The sequence below is a fragment of the Protopterus annectens genome, chromosome 2.part1 (genome assembly GCF_019279795.1).
Source record: "Protopterus annectens isolate FY-2018-M chromosome 2.part1, PAN1.0, whole genome shotgun sequence".
Classification (NCBI taxonomy): Eukaryota; Metazoa; Chordata; order Ceratodontiformes; family Protopteridae; genus Protopterus; species Protopterus annectens.
This window is the reverse complement of record NC_056729.1, coordinates 85,203,499-85,227,782: the sequence shown is the minus strand read 5'-3', so window position 1 is coordinate 85,227,782 and position 24,284 is coordinate 85,203,499. Positions and strand designations below refer to the sequence as shown.

Below are 24,284 nucleotides of genomic sequence, written 5' to 3'. Positions count from 1 at the left end.
ACACAGCATGCAGACAGGAACTCAGCATGTGAACACACACCCCTGCGTTGGGGGGCAGCAACAGTGGAGCTCAGAAAAGCCACTGCAGAAGAGTAGGGGTGTACCACTAGGGGAGGAGGCAGGCCTCTCCATAGAACTAACAAGCTGACCCACTTACTGCAATCCAACTTTTACCATAGAGTGGATGAGCCAAATGCAGACTCTTGGCCAGGAATAAATGAGCTGCAGAGCTCTCAGCTGTGTAATGAAATTATTTATTAGGACAGAGATGTGAAGAGAGTACTTGAAACAACCAGTGGCAGGCAGCTTGCAGAAGACTACTCCAGTACTCTCATACTTCATTCACACATGCTGGCAACAGCTAACTTCCAAATAAAGGTCAGCAAACAATACTTTTCAAATGACATTCTGAGTTTGACAGTACTATATTATTCCCCTCTTATTTAGAAATCAGTAAAGGAGAGGAGGGTTTCATCATCAACCACTCTCTTTTTTCCCATGTGTGTCATCATAGGTTCATAGGTGTTTACTAGGCTAATGACCACAATGGCCTTTTTAAGCCTAGCCATGCATACCAAATTTCTGATAAGTTCCGATACCCTTGATAAGTGTAAGCATGGGCATGGAAGATGAACCATTTACAGGTTACCTGTTTGCATTAAAGACATAGGTGCCAAATCAGGGATGAATTTCCCATTTCCCATCCAATTGTCCAAGTTGCACTTGAAATGGGTTAGGGAGGAACTCTGCTTCACATGGATGGGGAGCCTGTTCCATGGATGGGCCAGTCTCTGGGAAACATACCTATCTATCCAGTAGGTCCTGTTTATATCACAAGCACGGTCCAAGTGTTTAGAACAGGCAATTCTAGTACTGCTTGTTTTGTGGATATGCAGGTCATTTCAACTTCATAACAGTTCCCTTGCTGTAGACCTTCTCCCAGTATAACTACAGCAAAGTTATTTTAGTACAATACTACTGAGTTTTCAGACTATGGACATTAAAGGAAAATTGTGTATAATGGTTATACTGCCTCCTTATACCCATTTCAGGGTCTGCAAGAAATCTGACTAAAACTGACCAAAATAATGGACACGAAAATAGAGCAACCACTATTATCTGGACTCACGACTAAGAATATGGCCTTGCTTTGGACTATGCCCAAAGCCAAACCCTGACTTTTTAATACTTCAACTGCTTGCGATGGCAAGGTCTAGAATATTTACTACCTCCCTTACAGACTCATCCACCAGATACCAGTTCAAACGTTAACACTGCAGTCTCTCTTCTTGTTGCTTTTTTTTGGGGGGGGGGTTATTCTCCAGCACACAAGAAAGTAATTTTACATGAACTCTTTGATTTATTAACTTATACCACTGATTTCCTTATTTGCTGTACATTCACACTGACTCTACCTTCAATGACACGGATGTTTAACTCTTGCATTCATTCTCAATAAAATGTAGGCTGGTGATCCCTAATAATTTCAATACACTAACAGTCAGAGTGACCAAGGTATTTCATCTTTCGGATGAAACATTAAACTAAGGTCCCATCTGACTGGGTTGATGGTAGCTCAGGTACATGTAAGACATCCCATAGCACGTATTAAAAAACAGTAGTGGAAATTTCCCAATACCCTGACCAAATTTTCCCTAGCAGTATAAATACCACCCTTGGGTCTCCCCTAAAAAGAGGCTACTAGCCTAGTAAGTCAAACCTGGTCAGCAAAGGATAAATAAAAAAATAAATTAAGTTGAATAATGCCCAGTTCCAATTTGCTAGAACTTGACTTAATTATCACCTCCAGAGATTTAATGTTACTGAGAGAAAGCTCATGTTGAGAACAAATTATCCCTTATTAACAGCACAAAAATGTATTTTGGTACATTCTGGTTGTCATTTAACTTCAAAGTCTGCACGCTACTCTCTTCTGAATGTAACAAATTTCCAGCATTAGCTGCTGACAATACTATTTTCAGTCCTGCTGGGAAAATATTATGAGATTTTTTTTTTTAAATTCCATCACACTTAACATCTTACTCTCTCTAGCTTTTCACATTCCCTTTATTTCCTCCTGTTCTGATAAAAACTGCAACCCAGGATTATGGCATCCTAACTATTCTCTGTAGTAAATCATATCCCTGTCATTCCCAGACCTCTACTTCTTCCTCCCATATTCCGACACATTTCTCTTACCTTACTAGGCAAGATTCCTACACCTTCTAACAGTAACATTTATTTTCTAAGAATCAAAAACACCTTCCAAATACGAACAACCAGCTATCCTGTATAATGGTTTGGAGGAAACTGCTTACTTGTTTAAGTGTTAAACAAAGAACAGCAACTGTTTTACGTATTAAACAGCTGGTTGATCGTATTTGGAAGGTGTTTTTGGTTCTTAGTCTTGGATTTACCTTCTCTGGGCCAGCTGTGTTTGACAGGTTCAACATTTCTTCTCTAGTTAGAATAATCATTCAAAGAGAGCTTTTACCTACAAAGATAAAGATGCATATTATTCCATCAATACCGCCATGACACTCTCATTCACTCAGTCATTCATTTATTTATTTATTGATGGGGGTAGAGCACTGATCTCACTGCATCATTTCCAGCTTCATTTCTTCTCTCGTCCACTGCAAATTATTACTTGATTTTGTATGCATGATCCTATTCCAAAATTCCTTACGCAATGCCTAAAATTAGGGCTTGGAACCTTTACAATTAACACATTTTATGCTTCAGATGAAACTCATAGTATGTAAAGTAGCAATGTAGGAGTAATCAACTCTAGAAGAATAAATCCACTATGATTAAAGTGGATTTAATTACTATTATGACTTGAGCACCATAACTTATTTTGGTAGCAAGGAACTGTCAGTATATAAAATTACAAATATTAATTATTTAAAATACTATGTGAAACTGTGCCACCTACAATATCACAAAAGAAAGAGACACACATATATAAATATATACATACACATATTTGTGTGTATACACATATATATATATATATATATATATATATATATACACATCATACAAACATAGCTGTATGTATCAACATGTGTCTATTTTAAGCCGACTTAAGGAGTCTGAGAATACACATTTCTTCAATAGGTGTGCTCTGTGTTTGTTAACACACAGCAATGGCTGAAAAAACTAAAACCTTCCACAGACTGAAAATGATTAATAGAAGTGGCTAACCCCAGCACAATATCATTTCTTAAGCATGCCACGTTGCACCGTTTCTTTCAAACTTTTTCACTTCACACCAGCTATCATGAAAACACCTCTAGCTAAAATGATCAAGCAGCAAACAGTAATAGGAAGTGACCTTGTCAAAAACACTGCCCTAAAATATTTCATGTACTACAGAAGGTTCTCCCAAGTCTGTCATCTGCTATGTTCTGTCAAATGTAGAGGGTGAGGGGTGTGGTAACTGCTAGACGCAAGGAAAGTAAGAGGATTGTTACAGATGTCATTTCTGTACGTCACCTCTGATCTGTGATTGATAACTACACATTTATAAAACAATGAAGTGGCGCTGTATACATTAAGTCTTTAAATACAAAAAATACTGCTTCCAGCTGTGTTTGTCATAAAACAGGTATGTGCGCGCGCATGTGCCAGCATCTTCACGAGATGTTATATTCCACACTCAAGTTGTTTAACAGCTACTCAGCATTTTTGACTTGGCAGCTTTTTGGAGGCTACTATGTCAATACTCCTTTCTCTGACATATCTATTCGCCTTCCCTCACAGTCACAACTGCCATATAAACACTTCAATAAACTAAATGCTTCACCAAGGTCAACTCAGCTAGCTTATCAAAAGTAACATTGTTCCAGTATTAAGTACTTAAAGGGCTCAAAGTTTGCAAACAATGGATTTTTCAAAATCCTCACTACCATTTCAGTTTATTATACAGTATTAGCAACGTACAAAAATGTGCATACTATGTATGTATGTGTATATATATATATATATATATATATATATATATATATATATATATATATATATATAATGTGTGTCTGTGTACATAAACATACACATACACACATTTATATATATATATATATATATATATATATATATATATATATATACACACACACACACAGACACACACACATATATAAAAGTACTGCATTTGAATTATTCATACATATATATATATATACATACACACACACAAGCAATGCATACTATACAGGGTTATGATCGGTTCTCCAGTACTAATTATGTTATGATGATGCCAAGAAATTCACCTCGAGAGGTGAATTTCAGCAGCCATGTCAAGAACACATAATAACTGGTTATGATTGGTGAGATGTGTTAATTCTTTGTAGTTCATGGAATTTTACCTACTCCATGTACTACCTGTTTAAAAAAAAAAAAAAAAAGTGTACGGCTTTGAAAGCCAGTAAATCACTTAGCGAGTGCTGTCATGTAGACAGCAAGTAAGGAAAAAAATCGGGGATAGTTTTTAAATACCGCCCTAATTTAAATAAAGACTTATGTGGTCATTGGAGGAAAGATATTTAGGGACCACTGAGACTGAAGTACTGCCCCTTCCCTAATACTCGACTGTAACAGCAGTTAGGGGGGTTTTGAAAGCACAGTTACATTCAGGTCTTGTGTTACAGTAGCACATAACAGCGCTATCTTTTTTCCAATTTTAGAACATAATTACTGTGCTCCATGCACTACATATATATTACATACCCAAATGCAGAAAGGAAAAGAGATAGATATAGATAGCAAATAGTGTGTTAATGCACACATTAGGGTAGCGTTGTCGCCTCACAGTCAGACGCTGTCCGGTTCGATTCTCAGCTAGAGCGTCTTCTGCGTGGAGACATGCGTGAATGGGCGTACCTTCGTTGAAGGTTGTGTGTCAGGGCTGGTAACTCGGCACGTAAAAATCAACTACCAATCATTAGCGGACCGGAGGCGATCCCTAACCGGGAAAAGCCGAAAGACTCAACAACAATCTAAACAACACAAATGAACACAATTGTTCTTCCTTTATCAGCTGATCTACGACAGGACCCACCCCCAACTCCCACAGCAGCAGCACACACAATGACAGCTGGAGAAAGGGATGTGCAGCTGACTGCAGTGAAGACATTTTAAAATACATAATGGAAGCAGCTACTTCTGCAGTGGAGCAGATTTTGACCAAACTATAATCCAGTGGGAAAAGCTGACCAATGTTGGAAGAAAACACAAATGCCAATTCACAAAAAAAAATGCACATTGTCTCACTGCAAATGCTTTTCTCTCTGAAGCAAAGAAAACGAACCTCAATCCATTTAATTAAACCAGCTGATTGTCTCTGGAAACACCTGCACAGAGGCAAATCAATAAAGTACACCCCCCCCCCCCAGACTTCTACTTCATTGAGAAATAGGAAGCCAGCTAAAAGTTTGGGGATTATAATTTCAAATGTGATCCTTGGAGCAAACTCAATTAAAGTGAGAAGAGATGGAATACAACAACACACTAATTCCAAAAATGTGGAACCTCACCTCACAGTACTCCCTCCACTATAAGTGACAGTAATATTGGAGTTATAGCAGTGTAGTCGTCCCCCCCAAAAAACTGGTGAAGCTGAGATCTCCCTTTAAAAACTATTTATAGAGCTAGCAATGGATTTCAGAAATTGTTGCTAGACTCTATTTTAACTTTCAAAATATCAAGTCTCTCAGTACTGGATTTTAAACTTCCCCAAGACAGATTAAGAAATGGCTAGATGAAAAGACCGAGTTTTGAACAGAGCTGAAACAATCTATCCAGAGAAGTGAGACTGAGGTAAGAGGATCCCTCTCCACAGAATGGGTCAAAGGAGGTCCAACACTCTCACAGTCCTGAAGCTCTAGGATCTCTCTTGCTAAACAACAGCTACTAGGGAGGTTGCTTAACCCAAAGATAAGTGCTTCAGATGACAAATTAAACCCAAGTCCCATTGGCTTGTGTTAATGGTAGCTCAGGTAGGTGTAAAACATCCCATGATACATATCAAAAAGAGTAGGGGAAATTCCCCAATACCCTGGCCAAATTTCCCCTAGAAGTAGAAATACCTAAGAAAAAAAAAAAAAGAGGCCAATAGTCTAGTGGGACTAATCCAGTCAACAAACAATAAGTTAAAGGAACTGAAGTCCAGTACAAATGGACTTCATATTCAACAGCGAGCTTGTTAAATGTGAATTCCAAGTCCCACTAAGTGGAGGTTTTTCAAAGAGGTCATAGAATAAGCATTTCCAAAGAACTTTTTTGATCAGACAGATTTTTTGCCTCCATCATGCCCTCCAGTAGGAGAAATAGACGTCTTTAAGGAATCCTAATGAAAATCTATAATATAACCAAATATTAAGAAAACCAACAAATGGAATGGCACCATCCAAGCAGGGAACTGTTTCCACTTGGAGGCCCATGTGGCCTTTTAGCAGCTTGAAGTCCCCACCAAGCTATCAGCCAGCCAAGCCAGTAATGTCAGAAGAAATAAACCTGAAGCTAAGCTCTGAGGTGAAATCTGCGGTCATCCAAATTATGGGGGCCAACCCTGGCCAAGACTTGAATGCTTCCTGCTTGTGTACATCATGTTTCTTTCCCAGGTAACAGAGACAGTGTCAGTACAAGTCAATGTAGGTGATGTGCTAATCAGAGGATCATTTGGAAGGAACTGGCACATTGTCACCTAACAAAAACTCTCCTACAATGAACATTAGAAATGAGAGGCAGAAAATAACTGAGAAACACAGAGGCTTGGAACACTCTCAGGGTCTGTTACATGACAAAGCATGCACTAGCTAGATGCATACATATCCAAAAGTGCAGGAATTTGACTAAATTAAGAAATGTGCCAAGCTGGGTAGGTCAGAAAACCTATCCACTTCAAAAACTCTCCAAAATCAGATCAGCAGAACCACCACATCATTATGTCTTTTGGTCTGCTTGCTGCCTTCCTAAAGGCTTGGCAATAAAGTATTCTTAGCCTTTTCAACTTGTGGCACTTTCCTACCCCCTTTTTCTTTATTACTTGTTTCCATCTCCTTTCTCTATACGAGTATTGAAACATTTTTTCATTTACATTCCAATCTTGGTCTACAGGTGGATTAAGATGGAGAAGAGATTCAATCTTATACTGTTAGATGGACTGCATTAACAGCAGCTAATGAAACACTTCAGCCTGTCACATAAGGGCATGGCCCACCTTATAGACAAATGCAAATCATTACACTAATAATGGACCTGCATCTTCAAGTAGGGTCCCATTCTCGATTAAACTACAACTGTGAACTCTACAGCAGCAGTTTATCCATTTAGTGAATCTCACAGGTAACTCTCCATCACCACCTGGCCTATAACAGGAATCATCTCTTACAATAGTATCTCTGCCTCTGTGCTGCTCCTAATCCATCATTTCCTTACTTTTATTTCAATGTTTATGCATCACACTAACAGATTAAGTAGGCAATTTGCTTTTTAACCTTTTGCCCATTCACAGCTGAGTTGGTAAGTGACTAAGTGTATGCAGGGGAGCTGTTTTACATTCCAGACCTGTAACATGATAGTCCTCATAGTTACTCTAATGATGCCTTCTCTTAACAGACCTCACTGCTTGGACAGTTCTCTCAACTTGTCTGTCAGACAACTTCATAACCCACCTGTCTGTAACTGTGTGGTGACACAAAGAAAGATTAAGTCTCAGAGAGATGGAGAAGTTGTCAAGGTGGGAACCTGAACAGGAAAAAGTGATGCTGACTAAGAGCAATCTCAAACTTTTTGATGCTCTCCCTTTGCTTTTTACAGCCTTTTTTTTTTTTTTTTGTAATTATGTTGGTTGGTGCCTCACTGCTTATTAAAAAGAGAACTGAGGCGGGAGAGATATTTTTATTTCCTATTGAAAAGGAGGACTGAAAAATGAATTGTTACTAGTATTAAGTTCCTCCTTTCTTCACACTTTTAACACCTCAGCTGCGTAAGTACCAAACAAAATTTCTGTATCTAAAGGAGAACTTAAATATTCAGTTTTAACATCTTCTGCGAGATTTTTGAGATGAAGCCAAGCTAGTCTTCTCACTACTGAAAGCAGCAGGATGATAAGCACACTTTAAAATGCGATTAGTTACCCGAGAAACAGATGTAACAAGGAATTAAGGATTTGTTTTATCTAAGAAATGGTAAGGTTAACTACTGACTTCACTGTGTTCTCAAAAGACAGAAGTAAAAACTTTAGCATATGAACTACACCGTTTTAAATCCTGAAAGTCAAAGTACTATAGGAATACATTTTCTTCTCAACTTATCCACTGTCTTCCCATCCTTCTCAGAAGGAATGGGGTTAGTCGCAGTAAACTGTTTTGCAGAAGCAGTTTTGGATAAAGAAATCACAACTGGGTCAGCTTTAGGATTTGAAAACAAAAGCTTATGAGACTAAGGTTCTCTATATAACCTGTCAGACTTCCTAGGAGCAGGAGGTTGACCATCAGGTAAGCTAAAAGCTGCAAGAAAAACATTCTCTAGAGTAGCTAACACAGGAGAAATAGCTGCTGAAGTTGCCATTTCCAACTGGAACAAATCATAATACATTTTCTGTGTTACAGGAAATTCATTCTGCTCCCACTGAAAAATCTCTTTCATCCTAGATAAAGGTTCTGAAAAGGAATAATCTTTTAGGTGAGAAATATGAAACCGTACTTTCCTCAAAATCAGAATGTTCAAATCATAAAGAAATTACTGAGGTACAACCCTCCTCCTGTAATGCCTGCTCTTCTGACTGAACATCCATTTTAGAAGGGCAGAGAACTCTTATCCTTTTATTGCTTGAGGAAACATAAGGCAAGGAAAAAGTACCAATAAGTTCATTAGCAAATCCCAGTAAATCTTTTCTGTCCACAGAAATTGTGGTGTAATGACTAAGGTCTTTACCTTACAAATACAAGGTTTGATTCTGACCTCTGGTCACTGTCTAGTTATTGGCTAAGCTTATAATAGTAACAGGAGTGTGGAAAGTTCTCTCACTGTGTTCCCCTTTCCTGGGTAACTCCCTGGATAAGGATAGATTTCCACAGGCATATTAGTCTAAGCGACAGGTCTCCAACCCCAGATAAGTGAAAATCTTTACCAGCACCTTCCCCTGAGACTGACAAAAGAGGTTTTCCTTTGTTCACCAAGAGTAACCCTGTAGCCAGAGAAGACACAGCTACCCTTCAGTCTTCAGAGGCACTAACATGTCAGGGGGGAAACAGATGAGTGGTTTAAGGAGCATTAAGTGGCCACAGCGGATGCATCAACCACCTCTGGATGCACAACAGGACACATTCTAACACCTAAAGACTCCCTGACAACTTTTTTCTTCTTCCAGACAGGGGGAAGGTGAAACTGCAGAGACTAGGAACTGGTCCATCAGTAAGGGGAGAAACAGACTTTGAAAGCAGATAGCAGAGTCTGGACAATTTGGTACAGTGTACAGCAGAGACCAAGTGGAGCAGAGGTAAACAAACCACTGACAGCCCCCCAAAAACACACTATCCTGCCCTTCCAATACAAAAAACATGAGTAAAAGTCTAGAATAAATATAGAATTTGTCTCACAAAATGGCCACACAAGTATTTATACATACATTTCCTTAGAAATGTCATGACAGTACAAAAAAAACTACTACATTTCCCAGCAAAACTATACATTTCAGTCAGAAAAACAAGTTTTCCTCAGTAAAATAAAACTAGTGGAAGATTACCCTAACAGTGGACTTATCTGCCTAGTCTTGAAGGATCACCAGCTGGCAAACAGCTTCACTTGGCCTGCCAAAGGAGCACTCTTCAGAGGTCGAGTTTTGATACATTTTGCACTCCAACTGTCGCTATATGGAGCTTTGCTCAAGCTCTTGACAGTTGGAATGCACGAAAAGCACCTTTAGCTTCGAAGGGTGTAGGACCCACTTGGGTCACTGCTACAGTAGCCTAAGCTATGACTGAACATCTACTCATTCTTTACTTCTGGATGTAACATCAAGTGGCATGCTGCTAAATATGGGAAATACCCTTCTAGCTTGCAGGACTGAATAATGTTTCATCATATTGTGAACTGTTTCATTACACTGTCAACTGACTCCTATTGTACATGACCTTGAAAAACCCTAAAAAAAGTAGCTTGATTATCCCAAATAGTGTTAAAAGCAGAATAAACTTAATTTCTATAGTCCTGAAAAAACACCAGGCTCTCATAAAATATACAGTGGCTAACCGGAATAAGTCACTCTTTCTTTAAGTTTATAAACCATTTTCCTCAGCTGGGCTTTGCCATATTTGAGATACATCTATGTTTGTTTACACTTGTCTTTAGCCTATTAAATGTAGAATATGAAAGTAATTAAAAAGAAATGTAGCCTAGGTGAATAATGCCAGTGAGGCTTCAGCCTTATGTACATACCATTTCAATCCCAAGATCACATAGTCTTAATTAAAATACATCAATATACATTTCACTAAAGTCCAAATTGTTTATGTTGAGGGGGGAGAGAAGGGGATTATTATAATTTTTTGGTTGTATTCCAATATACTCACAGTGACTTGATCTGTTTTATCTAACTGCTGCACAGCAGTTTCTAAAAATGTTTTACCCACACATACATTTCTAAGTGAACTGTATAAACAAGTACATATAATTAACAAATTTGTAGAATAAATCAAAGTGCATTACACAAACGCACATATATGCACAGTATATCACATACAAAACAAGCTGGGAAAAGTAAATTAAAAGCAAAGCACGCATCACTTTTGTTATGTTGAACACAATGAGAAAGCATTAAATTTTAAGGGGAAAAAATATCTGGATCAAGCACTTAAATCTACGTATGGTTTTAACAATGGTAGCTCAGGATCTGGTTATATCACAACCGTACTACTGTAATGCTCTCTGCTTTTGGATTTCGTACAGCAATTTGAAACGCCTGTGGCCAGGATGATGATTGTATAGCATCCTGTACAAATCACAAAATATCATTTTTTTAAGATAATGTACTGACTTGACTGCCAATTGACGCCAGACTAACTTAGTTTGTGTCAGGTGCCTTGGGATATTGGTCTTTCAGGAAAATGGAACTGAACAACTGCTAACCTACTATAACACAGGAAGCCTGCATTCAAAGTTCATTTTTTAAAACTTTCATTTAAGCTTCACTGAAGATGTACTTTTTTTTAAAACAGCACTGTGATGCAGCTGTCTGGAAACAAAACCTCTATTCTTGGTGCATCTCTAGTCATGAATGTAATGTAGTAAATTTCTGTTTTAGCTTGAATACTTCAATGAATGTGAGATACAACATAGTTAAGAGCTTTTTCCCTAGCATACTTCTTAATACCCAAGTGCAAGGAATCCGGGACAAACTAAGTATTGCTCTCAGAAAGTTGTTATAACAACAGGTTTTGCATTAGCATGCATTTTTTGAAGGATATGATGTGTCATTATTAAATGACTGCAATCTTCAATAATTTGCCAGAAAAACACAAATTTTATGAGGAACAGGCTAAAAATATGAGGCAAAAATCTGGACATTGAGTAAATCTAGACAGTTGAAAGTTATGCTCCCTATGTATTCACTGAGAAGAAGCATTAATCTAGGTGGTGGTACGTCTACCAAAACAGCACACCTACTGATTAGATCATCATGCTGATGGGGCACATCTATTTGACAAGGAGCATAAGGACAAAAGCAAATGTCATAAGAAGCTGGGTCTACAGTTAAAATGCAATTATGTTTTGGTTGCTTAACAAGAAATTCTTTTTTACTGTTAATTTTAAACGTTTTCTACCTTCATATGCTAAAATTGATAATCTTAGACTTTGCTGAGTAAAGCAATGGCCATAATCTTTGTGAAGGTTTGACAAGCAGGTATCAGAGTTCTCAGCTTAGCTTACAAGAATTAAGCTGTTAGTGAATGCTACTTCCAGTGGTCATAGTGCCTGCCTGACTTCTGCAGTGCTTGCATTAAACAGCAAGTGAGTACTATGTTACAGCCACCACTGAGCAACTCATTGTTACAATGTACCTTAAGACAAAGATAAGATATGTAGTTGCACAAAACAAATGTAGGGTTTGATATATTACCCACAGTTCAAATGACAGCAAACTAAATCATTTTCCTGCAACAAATTCCAGACAAGTTTGATCTCATCCCTAGACAACAGGCAGCAGTAGAGCAGACCAAGCATCATTTGGGAAAGTCTAGACAGTATGCCAGCTAGTAACTGGCACTACTGGGGGATGCATTTAAGCAGTATTACAAATGAACAGGTTCCAAGAACTTCCACTGCTAGAAACTGCAACCATTACCCCACAGTCATCATCCACATGTAGCTTGGTGTGCAGAACAAGACTTATATGAAGCCTCTCTTGACAAATACTTCAACATGGATACAACAGGTTACTTAGAAAATGCCTATTTCATGTCAACTATTAGGTATGATTTAGGACTTACTTTCATGTTTAATTCTGGAGTGCACTAACCACAGTGGAAGCAAATGCCAGAATCCCCACATTCTACACTAGAGTTAAACAGCCAAACATGAATCATATATATGTTAAATTTTATGAACAGGATCTGTATCACTCACTCAGTGTAAAAATTTCAAATATTTATACAAAAAAACACAAGTATGCTACAGATGCAAGAAGTGCTCTATGGATGTGTGTGCATTGGTTACGCCGGTCACACATTAAATCCTTCTTGGTCCAAACAAAAGGCTTTCAACTTACATACCAAGGATGAGATTACAGCTATCTAAATCAGGAACAATTGCAACTGATATTTTTAACAGCAAAGTCAGATGCACAACGCCTGTAGTACTCTCATTTTTCACAGCTAGGTCAGAAGGACGAAGCCTGTAGTAACTTCACTACAAGTGTCTGAATATGCAGCATCAAGTATGCTCCTAAAGTAAGTGATAGGTTAACAACAGGAGAAATAATGGATAATGTGGAATATAAGCAGTCTTAAAGTAAAGAATGCAATGCCCAGCATCCTTATCTTGCGATGGCCACAGCAGTAAGTCTTAAAACGGTTTCAACTAACAGGAAGCTCATGTTTCTTTACATACAAGTGTATACATTTAGGAAACAGTATAGTTTATAAAAATACTTGAGCTTCAGAACAGGATAACTCAAGAATTAGTAAATGGGTGTAACACAGCATAGGCTACAGTGAAACACAGTTTAATTTTCTGATCAAAATATCAGCCTGATGATGCATTGAAGCAGTTTTCCCTGTATGCTTACAGCTTTATTGTCTGCTACCTCCCCTCCCTGGCTTCACGCCTGTCAAATTGTAACTGCAAATATACTAATAAAAACCTTTAAAATTATCACAGAATGAATAAATGACTCCAAGGAAAAAAATGTTACCTTCTAGAATTTTTTTAATGAACACACTGAAATGTTTACTTTTTAAAAACCTTAAATTAACTGTTGAATTCTGCTTTATTGCACCACTGTGAAAATTGAACAATGGTTCTCAAGTTATTTGCTTTATGTTACAGTGGGGACTTACCACACACTGCATAGCACTGCATTGATAATTTCGACTGATAATCTATTAATACAACTCTGTGTGAAATACACACAATCATGTACAGATATAAACACACGTCACATATACAAATATAAACTATATACATGTGTGCATACACACACGCATATATGCATACATATTGTATATATAATCATGTAACCAGCAGCAGAATATGCTAAATACCTTGAAAAAAATAAAGTACTGTCATTAGAAAAAAAATAATTTCATTGTGTGATTACAGTGCCTCACATAGTAAAAATACATAAATAAACGTAGCCGTTTTACAGCAGGTTTTTCAGGCTTCAGCAATGAAGGTGATACTTCGATAAGCATGCACAACAAGTTAAAGATCTACTATAGTCTACTGTGTTTAAGCCAAGATGGATATCTGCAGCACAGTAGGAAACTGTATGATCAATAATGGCTTTGTTACCACTTTAATGAATTTAAATATAGGATACATAGCCAAACTCTTTGCTTGGATCAAATATCCAATAACAAAACACAATCAACATCCTCCTCCCATGGCTCCACTTCTAAAACATTTTGACCATCTCTGCAGAGTGAAACATATTGGAATTTCTGCAAAGGGACAGACCTCAGCAACGGGAAGTGGAATCATTTGTCCAAACTTTACAGTGAGCATTTTTTTTCTGATGATTTACTTAATTCTGCAGTTTAACAGTGCACTATCATGAACTTCAGTTTTATTTTTTCATGATAGTGTACTACTAAATAAAAAAAATACCGAGTTCATTTTCAATCTTATTTGTTTAACTACTGCTCAAATACTTGCATTTATTTATTTTTCTGTAGGTGTCTTTGCCCTAGTTATTCCTGAAAATGATCTGCTGACAGTTTACTTATTCATAGGACAAACAGACCTCACTATCACAACATGCAACGATGGCACATACACTCAAACAGCGGCTTTCTAAGTTTCCAGTCTAAAACTTGAAAGCAATAATGTTAAGGATGGAGGATTCTCTAAATATTTCTAGGGCACCTTTTCGGTACTCCTACAAGTGAAACTTATTTCCAGTTTGATTAAAAGTCAACAAACTGTATGTTCACATTTCTTTTTAGACTACCACATTTGTTAATCCATGCTTTGTATGGATATCTGCATGCTGCTTTACTTTCTGTCTCATTTAAGTTTGTTTGCCAAGGCATTCAGATCTTAGAGCTAATGCTGATTAGTAAAACAGCTCACTAGAAAACACTAATACTATCTCCCACACACATGAGGAAAAATGGTAACAGTGGCTCAGAATTAAAAAAAAATCATACCATCTGAATTAAGTGCATAGAAATGCCACGTATTCCAGAATATGCAAAATTTGAATCTAGTAATGAAACTCAAATTACAAAAAAACACCCTACATTTTAAAAACCAGGACAGACAGTATATCAAAATGAAAGAACTCCAACTCTTCAAACACAAGGAAAAGCACTATAATACAAATCCCTTCAAAGCTGCAGTTTTCCAGTATCCTATTCTTTCTTTATCTCTACACATAAATATATGAAACGCTGCATAAAACTTAACCATTGTATAGGCAATGTTGCAATAATAAATATCTGTCAGCAGAAATTAAGATACCAGTTTAAGAATGAAAGCTCAAAATATAAATATCACAAACTGTAGCCTAAAATCTTCTGTGAAATGCATTCATTTTGGATTTGCTACTTTAATGAGTAAATGGCGTAATTAAAATTTAAATAAAATTTAAATAGCTTTGCAGACACAAATTCAGTTGAAAAGGATATTTTTATGTAAGCAGCACATAGCTAAATGCAAGAGGTGTGCTGTTATTAGGTGTGTTGTTGTCTTAACAACCATATCTGTGGAAAGTGCTTTCAAGAACATTTCTAAATTAATGTGACAGATGAAAGAGCACAATCCTGTGAATGTTAGGGGAAGAGGACCAGAGAGGATAACAAAAGGTTGTGTGTGCAGTCGTATGAGAGACTTTTATAGATGGTGACCCATTTTCTCACAATAATTATCAATGTGATCAAACATCCTCACAAACAAGAATGACAGCATACTCTCGTACTACACATGGAGTGTTCCTGCAGCTGCATTCCCATCTAGGACATATGGCCTGTCATCTGAAATCCCTGCACCAATTATAACAGACAGCAACATAAATGAGGATGCCCATTATATAGTTAACACAGACATTGTGCGTAGTTTTTATGCAACTTATGTCTGTGTAAAAACTCATACATACAGATGTGTGCATATATGTATGTATAGGTACACCCTGACATACATGCACATATGCGCATAAATATGAAATACTTGCACTGAAACGCACGTATGTTTGTATATATATATATATATATATATATATATATATATATATATATATATATATATATATAAAACATAAACGCACACACGTGTGAAGTGTGTGAAAGGCCTTAGGGTAAAAAAAAAAAAAAAGTTCCGCTTTCCTTAAACGTGAAACGCTTATTTCCATTTAAAATAACTTGTCAGTGTGTAGAGTCAGAAGATGTTGCAATGTTTCCTCTTTGAATGCACCTGCTAAAACTGGGCAGTCTATAAATATATGATGAAATATAACTGCGGTGAAATCAAAACACCGAAAGAAGAAAAAAAATAAGGATGCCAGTTATCCACTACAGCTAAGTATACTCTGACTTCTGAACTGGATCGTGCTGTACCTCGAGCGCATGGACAGATGGACGTGTGCGCGTATGTGTGTGTGTATATATATATATATATATATATATATATATATATATATATATATATATATATATCGACACACACATAGCGAGAGAGGTGAGGGTGCACGCGAACGTCTGCATTTTGCATATATATCGAGATACACACACATTATATATACACACACACAAAAGTAGTGCTAGAAAATAGCACTGATTATCTGTTCACTTCGCCAATTAGTAAAAGAATGCTTTACAAACGGCAATTCCTACCACCTACTAACTGTACAAAAATTAAAGCCCTACCGTTTTACAAACCTCCCGTCATATCTCTCAAATTCTTAGTGTGAAAAATCCGGCCAAAGCCAAAAATAATGGGGGAGACAAAAACCCACAAAACGGATATTCTTTAAATATTGCTCTTATAAACTTACAAAGTTGCTACAATAATAGGTTTTGTTTGAGCATACATTTTCTGAAGGATCGAAGTCTAAAGTTTAAACGTCTCTCGTTATTTAGTGAATTCAATACTCAATGATTTGCCAGAAAACCACATATTTTATGATGAACTGACCAAAACTATCAAAAATCTGGACATTCTACGAAAATACGGACAGTTAAGAGGTATGCCTTCTTGTACCTCGCCCTTACTCTGCACTGATCTGTCTGGTTGTTGGATCCTAATTTAAAAGTGCCCCCCTGAACCTGGTTGTGGTGTTTGTCATTTGCATAACAGCTTCTAAATGAATTACACGCCGAGCTACAGATGTGATGAGTGAATAATTACATAAGTATATACCTGTGTGGGGGTACAAACTTTGTCCCACAACACTAAAAAGAAACCGCGATCACATCACCCCGGGGATCACTGCAGTGGCTCTGCTGGACAGTGGCACAGGGAACTAATCTAAGGGGGTGGCGAAAGCCAACACATTCTGGCTAGGCTTATAAATGCCCTTGGGCAGATAGCCTAGTACTTACCTATGAACGAGCAGCACTGCTTCGGAATTGACTTGTCTCACTGCTCCTATCTAGTGGGGACAGAAGCCCTACTTTAAAATTCACCATTTAGTCGTTTTATTCGGGGGATGTGACATTCCTTCAAAACTGTTTCAAACGCTTGTTTTATGCTACATAAATACACTTCATTCTAATCCCCTAACATACTGCTCTGGTTTATCACGCACTATAGTTTTCACCCTGCTTAGTTTCCATTCAATAAAATGTTTTTATTAGAGTAACTGGATCGTTATCAACCAGAATAGTTTAAATCACATTTTGTCTGTAAATGTACAAGTACGACGTACTTTACAGAAATAACGAATTATACTGAAAATTAACTAACGTTTAAATTCTCAGCTGGAGTTTGCCCTAGTTTACAAATTAGATATGCCTATCACTATACAGCAAAATAAAATACAAGAAAATAAAAATAACATCCAGCAGTGGCACTACCACCCTGCATAAACAAGAAACTGTCCTTGTATATAAACCTGTTTTCAGCGGACTCAAAAATGAAGAAATCCTTCTGAAAATAAAGATTGCTTAACAGCGCAATGCAGACGCACCTTAAATCAAGCAGTACCCCAAAATCCACAAACCGCGTACTGGCATCCTCAGACAAATCATGATGGCATGTTCTATACTCCTTGCTGCTAAATTTTCTAAATGCCATCATTCCTTGGGAAAGCGCCTTAAACGTGTTTGTAAGGACAAGCAGACAAATCTTGGTAATGTGCTCAAGTGTCACTCTATGTGGGACATGCTCTTCAAATCAAAAGCAGTTTCGATGCAATGAAAGGTCAACTTCTGATATAAGCCTAAATATGCAAGCCAACATTAGCTACCAGATGCATTAAAGGTTTCATCAAAGAACGCAGAATTAGATAATTTGCAAATACGATCTTTGCATCAAGACCACTAGAAGACTGAAAGCATAATTCAGAAGTTTGTCTTTACAGATTAGTTTCTGAACCACAAACTAGATGCGAATCGATCAGCTTTCAAAACAAAATATGTACTTAATAATATAAATTCTGACCAGACTTCTACTTTATGCATATCTGACTGATTCGTTAAAGGACCGCCTGGAAGCAGCTAAAGAGGTGACCCACAGTGAAACTGCCCGTGTGTATGGTGGGGGGGGGGGGTGTCCAGCAGACTAAAAACTATGCTCCCACACATCTGTGTTATTAACACTCTGGTTTTAATTCAGAATTTGCTGGCACATCCTCTCCAGGTTTCATTCATGTAATAACAACAGTTTCCTTAATCCTACTTTGAGGCTTAAAAAACTACCACGTCTAAGCACGTTCCTGTCACCACATCGGGAGTCATTTCTGATTGGAAAAAAAAATAATAATAAAATATACCCGGTTCTAGCAATTAATATTGGAAGACTTTTGTCAACATATTTGACATTAAAAGGAACTCAAGTAACATAAGTCAGCACATAAAATAATCAGTAATGAGCGTCGCTTGACATTGTATATACTACAATACCAAAGTATCCACTACCACTCCCATCACAAGAAAAAAATAACCGAGGACCCTTTACGAGCAAGGATGCTAATCGAAGTTAATGACTAGAAAGTCAGGAGGGAAAAAAACGTGCATTGTGGTGGCATACTAGCTAGGACCGTCAAATAGATTTACGATCTTTAAAAAAATGCTAGAAAGCCGACTTAAAAGTGGAGAGGGGTACAAGCTGAATAGGTAAATCATAAATCGGAAATTTAATGGGAACATGGATAAAAATTAGTGTATACTGTCGGATCAGCTAACAAGGCAGACTAAACTGAACACATATGGATAGCCTGATTTTTTTTTCTGGTGGTCTTAAGTAGCATGTGTCTAATCACTGTAGTAGTTCTCCAATCTTCCCCAACACATTAAAATCACGGAGTCAAAGATGAAAAAAAAGAGGTCAAAACGCCGTTTAAGCTGACTGTGCCCCCATTGGCATGAAGCTACACTATCTGAAGGAGAATGCCTTCTCCCACCTTTCCAGAATTATTGCCTGCTCCTTTCCAGCAGCAAGTATACAAAACAATGCCCCATGATACCCACAGTGGCTTCCTTATTGGCTGTTCCAACTGACAGCTTGAGCTGCGAGTGGATGATGTGGAGCCCCACCCCCGGTGCGCGAGACTGGAGGGGCCATTCATAAAGTACTCTTGTGGCGGCGCCCTGCGCGAGAAAGTCCAAGCCTTGAGACAAGAATAAGAGCCGTACGGGAGGAGGGGGTGTTGCAGTAGTAATCAAGCTCAGCAGTAGACATGAGGTTTCCTGGGCAGAGGGCTGCGCAACTTTGCAGCATGTAAACAGGGCAACAAAGACTGAAAAAAATCACAATAGCACTCATTTATCAAAAGCAAATATAAACAGCAACTTATTTTCAACTGAACTACACTTTCACAAGGTTGCCACACATGGACTAAACTTGCCTCCAGTACCCACAAAACTTCAAAAGCTGGTACCGGTCTGGAATACACAGTTTCAGCAAAGCGCCAGAGTGATTTCACTTGAAAGTGGCAGCGGCTTACCGCACCGGTAAGCATTGGAGCCGTCAACGTACTGCGAGTCACCGGTGTACAGCCTGGACCTGTGCCCCAACATGATCGCGGCTCAGGCCAAGCTGGTGTACCAGCTTAACAAATATTACAATGAAAGATGCCAGGCCAGAAAAGCGGCCATAGCCAAGACTATCAGGGAAGTGTGTAAGGTAGTTGCAGATGTTCTCAAAGAAGTGGAAGTACAAGAGCCCCGGTTCATCAGTTCTTTGAGCGAGATCGATGCAAGATACGAGGGCTTGGACGTTATTTCACCCACAGAATTTGAAGTAGTTCTGTATCTCAATCAAATGGGCGTCTTCAACTTTGTCGATGACGGTTCTTTGCCCGGTTGTGCAGTCCTAAAGCTTAGTGACGGCCGAAAGAGAAGCATGTCCCTGTGGGTGGAATTCATCACTGCATCTGGGTACCTTTCTGCCCGCAAGATCAGGTCCAGATTTCAAACTTTAGTGGCCCAGGCCGTAGACAAATGCAGTTACAGAGACGTTGTGAAGATGATTGCAGACACCAGCGAAGTGAAACTGCGTATCAGAGAGAGGTATGTGGTCCAAATCACTCCTGCATTTAAATGCACTGGTATCTGGCCCCGGAGTGCCGCACAGTGGCCCATGCCCCACATCCCGTGGCCAGGACCCAACCGGGTGGCTGAAGTAAAAGCAGAAGGTTTCAACCTCCTATCCAAGGAGTGTTACTCTCTGATGGGCAAACAAAGCTCTGCTGAAAGCGATGCCTGGGTGCTGCAGTTTGCTGAGGCCGAAAACAGGCTACTACTGGGAGGCTGCCGAAACAAATGCCTCTCCATCCTCAAGACTTTGCGGGACCGTCACCTGGAGTTGCCGGGGCAGCCCCTCAATAATTATCACATGAAAACATTGCTACTGTACGAGTGTGAGAAGCACCCAAGGGAAACAGACTGGGACGAGTCCTGCCTAGGAGACAGGCTAAACGGCATTCTTCTGCAGCTCATCTCCTGCTTACAGTGTCGCCGCTGTCCACATTACTTCCTGCCCAATTTGGACCTTTTCCAAGGCAAGCCCCACTCAGCCCTGGAGAGTGCGGCCAAACAGACCTGGAGACTGGCGCGAGAAATCCTCACCAACCCCAAAAGTTTGGACAAATTATAGGGACTGTCACATCTGACAAAACTTGAACTTAGAACTTTTGCATTGATCACTTCATTGCACATTTATACGAGTGATCTTTCTTCCAAGCAATGTGAACTTCAAAACTTTGTTTTTTTTTAAAGGAGCAATCGGACTTAAGGAATGAAACCCAAGGTACATTTCCGACTAAATGTAGTCTTTTTTGTTGAATGTTGTCACCAAGTGAACAAATATTTAATTATATATACAAAATATTCTCTAAAAACCTTACTGATGTTAAATGTATTTCAGTGCCAACTTAAAATGTGCCCAGAAAATTGATTTGTTGAACAAGTAATAAATCATTTGCATTTACATTGCATTCTGTGAACTTATTTTTAAAGTATGAATAAGGTAATCCAGACCTACTTACTGCATTTGTTTTAGCAAATTAGAAGGCCACAGAGTAATCTGGGTTGTTATTATTATTATTGTATTTCCCATTTTGCCGTGTAGAAATGTGAATTTATAAGATAACTGAGAATTCGGTGTTTGTTAAAATACTGATGAGGACTAGGTTTGTTTGACAAAAACTACAGGCGTCGGCAAGACCCTAATTTCATTTTGTCCAGTTCTATTTTTGAGACATCGCTGTTTGTTAACAGTTTTATGTTCATACTCTGCTTTATTTAGAAAGTTTAAACGCACGAAAATAATAAAAGACAAGAGTTGTGGCCATAAAATTCTGTTTTGTGGTCATAGCCTTATACTGTTTTCCCCGCAACCCCACGCTACATTTTAAATGAATACTTCTCTCCAAATGTGGTCCAAACCGCTATTTTTTTTTAAATGAAGTCTCAAGTTTGGCACAAATCCACGATGCAACTATTAGTACAGATATTACCAGAGTAAACTAATGTTTTTATGAGGTGCCCGAGGGAGGGAAAAACAGCACTCTAGTGAAAGTAAGTCTGCCTTACATACACCCTTATGCAAAAAGAGAGAGGATGTTATTAAAATAATCTAATAAAGGCTCCACTTGGGCAATGCAGTAGCCCTCACATTCTTACTATCTTCACAGACTAGGAAAGTGGTAATTTCAGTACAAAGAAAGACATTTTGCTGCAAATGCGGAGCTCAAAAGTGAAACGCATTAAGCAGAAACAAGAACTGGCTCAAAGAAATACGGCAAACATTTCCCTTATCATGTTACTCCAAAGTCGCCGGGGTAACGGCGATGCACGATCTTCTCCACACAGATCAGGGTAATAACACACGATCTTCTCCCAGAGGCCGGGGTAATAACCCACGATCTTCTCCAGAGAGACCGGGATAATGAACGACATTCCCAGACGTGGGCAGTCCATGACAGTAGGGTGCAGATCGGGCAGCGATAAAGGAAAAGTACGGGGGACTTGTTAAAACTGATACTGTGGGGTGAAATGTACAATAGCTGCTATAGCGTATTATTCAAACAACATGAGGATGAAAGCATAAAAGATGGTCCTTAAAACACACAGCCCGAGTCCCAGGCCTTTTGAGATATTCCACAATAATTTGGGCTATAAAGAAGTTACAGAACAAGGCCTATCCTTCTTGGGGGAAAAAAAACTATGTTTTATTTCATTTTGTTTTGATTCGTCGTTTTAAGTATTCTGAGTTCTTCTGCTTAAGAGGTTATGTCACTCTCAGCCTAGAAAAGGCTGCCACATTTCCAGCAATGCCTCTTTTCTTGCATAGCTCAAAGTGTAACAAAGTACTAAGGACCTGAAACTGTTTTATTTGTCATATCCGCTGTTATAGAGAGCAAATTAAACTAACAGCTGTACTGTGTACGTTGTAACCACCAGCCAACATAAGGTTCAGCCTTGCCTCTCAAAAAGGCAAGATGAATTAGAGGTCAGCTGGTTACAGGAGAATGGTGTTACGGTACCTGGACCAGTATCAACCCCCAACATTGTGCCCCATAGATCATATCGTCATTTCAGGTTATAGATGGGTAATCTCTTACTGAGTTCATTTTTATGTCGGATGGCTGGTCAATTCAAACATAAAACTAATGAAAAGTACCTATGATATTACAGAGTTTTACATGCACATTAAAATGTCTGACTTTTTAAAGAACTAAGATATTACAAGAATTCTAGATTCGTGTCAAAAAGTCTCACTTTAGAAAGATCGTGTAAGCTGTCCATGACTTATAAAAAAACACAGCTAAATACCTAGCATTAGTATATTCGCATTATGAAACTTTGATCAACTTCCAAACAGAAGCTGTCACGTTTACATACAGATTTCATAAGAATTCTAATAATTATTTGGAAAACTGCTTTACAACTGATGGAGCAAAGAATTAGGATGTCTGTAATTGTTCACATTTTAATATAACTGCAGCTCTATCCCAACCAGTTGATATAGTCTTAAACTGAACTATGGTATAAAAAGAAATGCTACAGAATCTTTCAGAGTTACCAGCACCGCATTATTATGTTTTACTTCTCTGATTTATACTGTTTAAAGCTGGAGTGAAGGCTACAAAGTCAAACATGGCTACTGTCTTGGAGCTGCATCACTGTTATGTTCCAAAAATAAATAAGCAACGCATATCTTTGATACTGTAGCCAAGTTAATCTCAAGGTGCCTTCTTAATTGTGAAAATAAAAGTAAGCTAACCAGAGAAGACTAACACGGCTGATTTCCTACAAATAATCTTTAAATATGTTTAGTGTAGAATGGGCATGTCACAAGTCTCAAAGTGAGCATGACACACATGGCAATAAATAAACAAGACAAATAGTTTGCTTGTTGTAAATAATATTCCATTAATATTTTCAACGAAGAAGGAGACAGATCATCAGTCACTAGCCCCAAAACTAAACGAAAGAGGGAAGGCAGTTACTATGCTTTCTTAACTACCATTATTCATGTTCCCGTGACTCAAAAAATACTGGGACACCAACAGGAATGCTAAAAAAGCATGGTCCTAAAAAATAATTAATAGCCCAGGATTTGGATGTGCGGGGCAATCAATTTGCAGTCTACTAACAATCCAATGTAGAAGAAACGATTTAATTACAAACTCAGTGATCACAGAATAACAAACGGAGGTATTCTGATACAGAGAAAAATAGTTGTGTGTATGTAACTGAAGTATTTTTCTTTTAAACTCCTTAACTCTGCTGGCTTGTTTTAAAGGAAATGAGATGCAGACAGTTATAACTCATATACCTTGCTCAGAAACAATGAAATGACAACAGTCTGTTTCAAATTCCAGCAATGCTTAAAAAACACTGTCACGTCAAAGAAAATTCTGACATATAATAATGATCATTATTAATGTATTGTAA

At 38.1% G+C, this 24,284-nt stretch overlaps 2 protein-coding genes across 2 annotated transcripts in view; one reads left to right on the top strand and one right to left on the bottom strand.

The window, feature by feature from the left end:
- The window catches only part of LRBA (LPS responsive beige-like anchor protein), a 4,045,850-nt gene that overhangs the window by 1,519,319 nt on the left and 2,502,247 nt on the right, over positions 1 to 24,284 (bottom strand). The gene's annotated exons all lie outside the window — the stretch shown is intronic.
- MAB21L2 (mab-21 like 2) lies at positions 19,471 to 21,312 on the top strand. Its single transcript, XM_044062040.1, has one exon. It carries the CDS (start codon positions 19,900 to 19,902, stop codon positions 20,977 to 20,979), a length of 1,080 nt encoding a protein of 359 aa, XP_043917975.1. The 5' UTR covers positions 19,471 to 19,899; the 3' UTR covers positions 20,980 to 21,312.

Coding starts and splice junctions, on each gene's coding strand:
- MAB21L2 (XM_044062040.1), top strand. CDS start 19,900: ATGATCGCGGCTCAGGCCAAGCTGGTGTACCAGCTTAACAAATATTAC.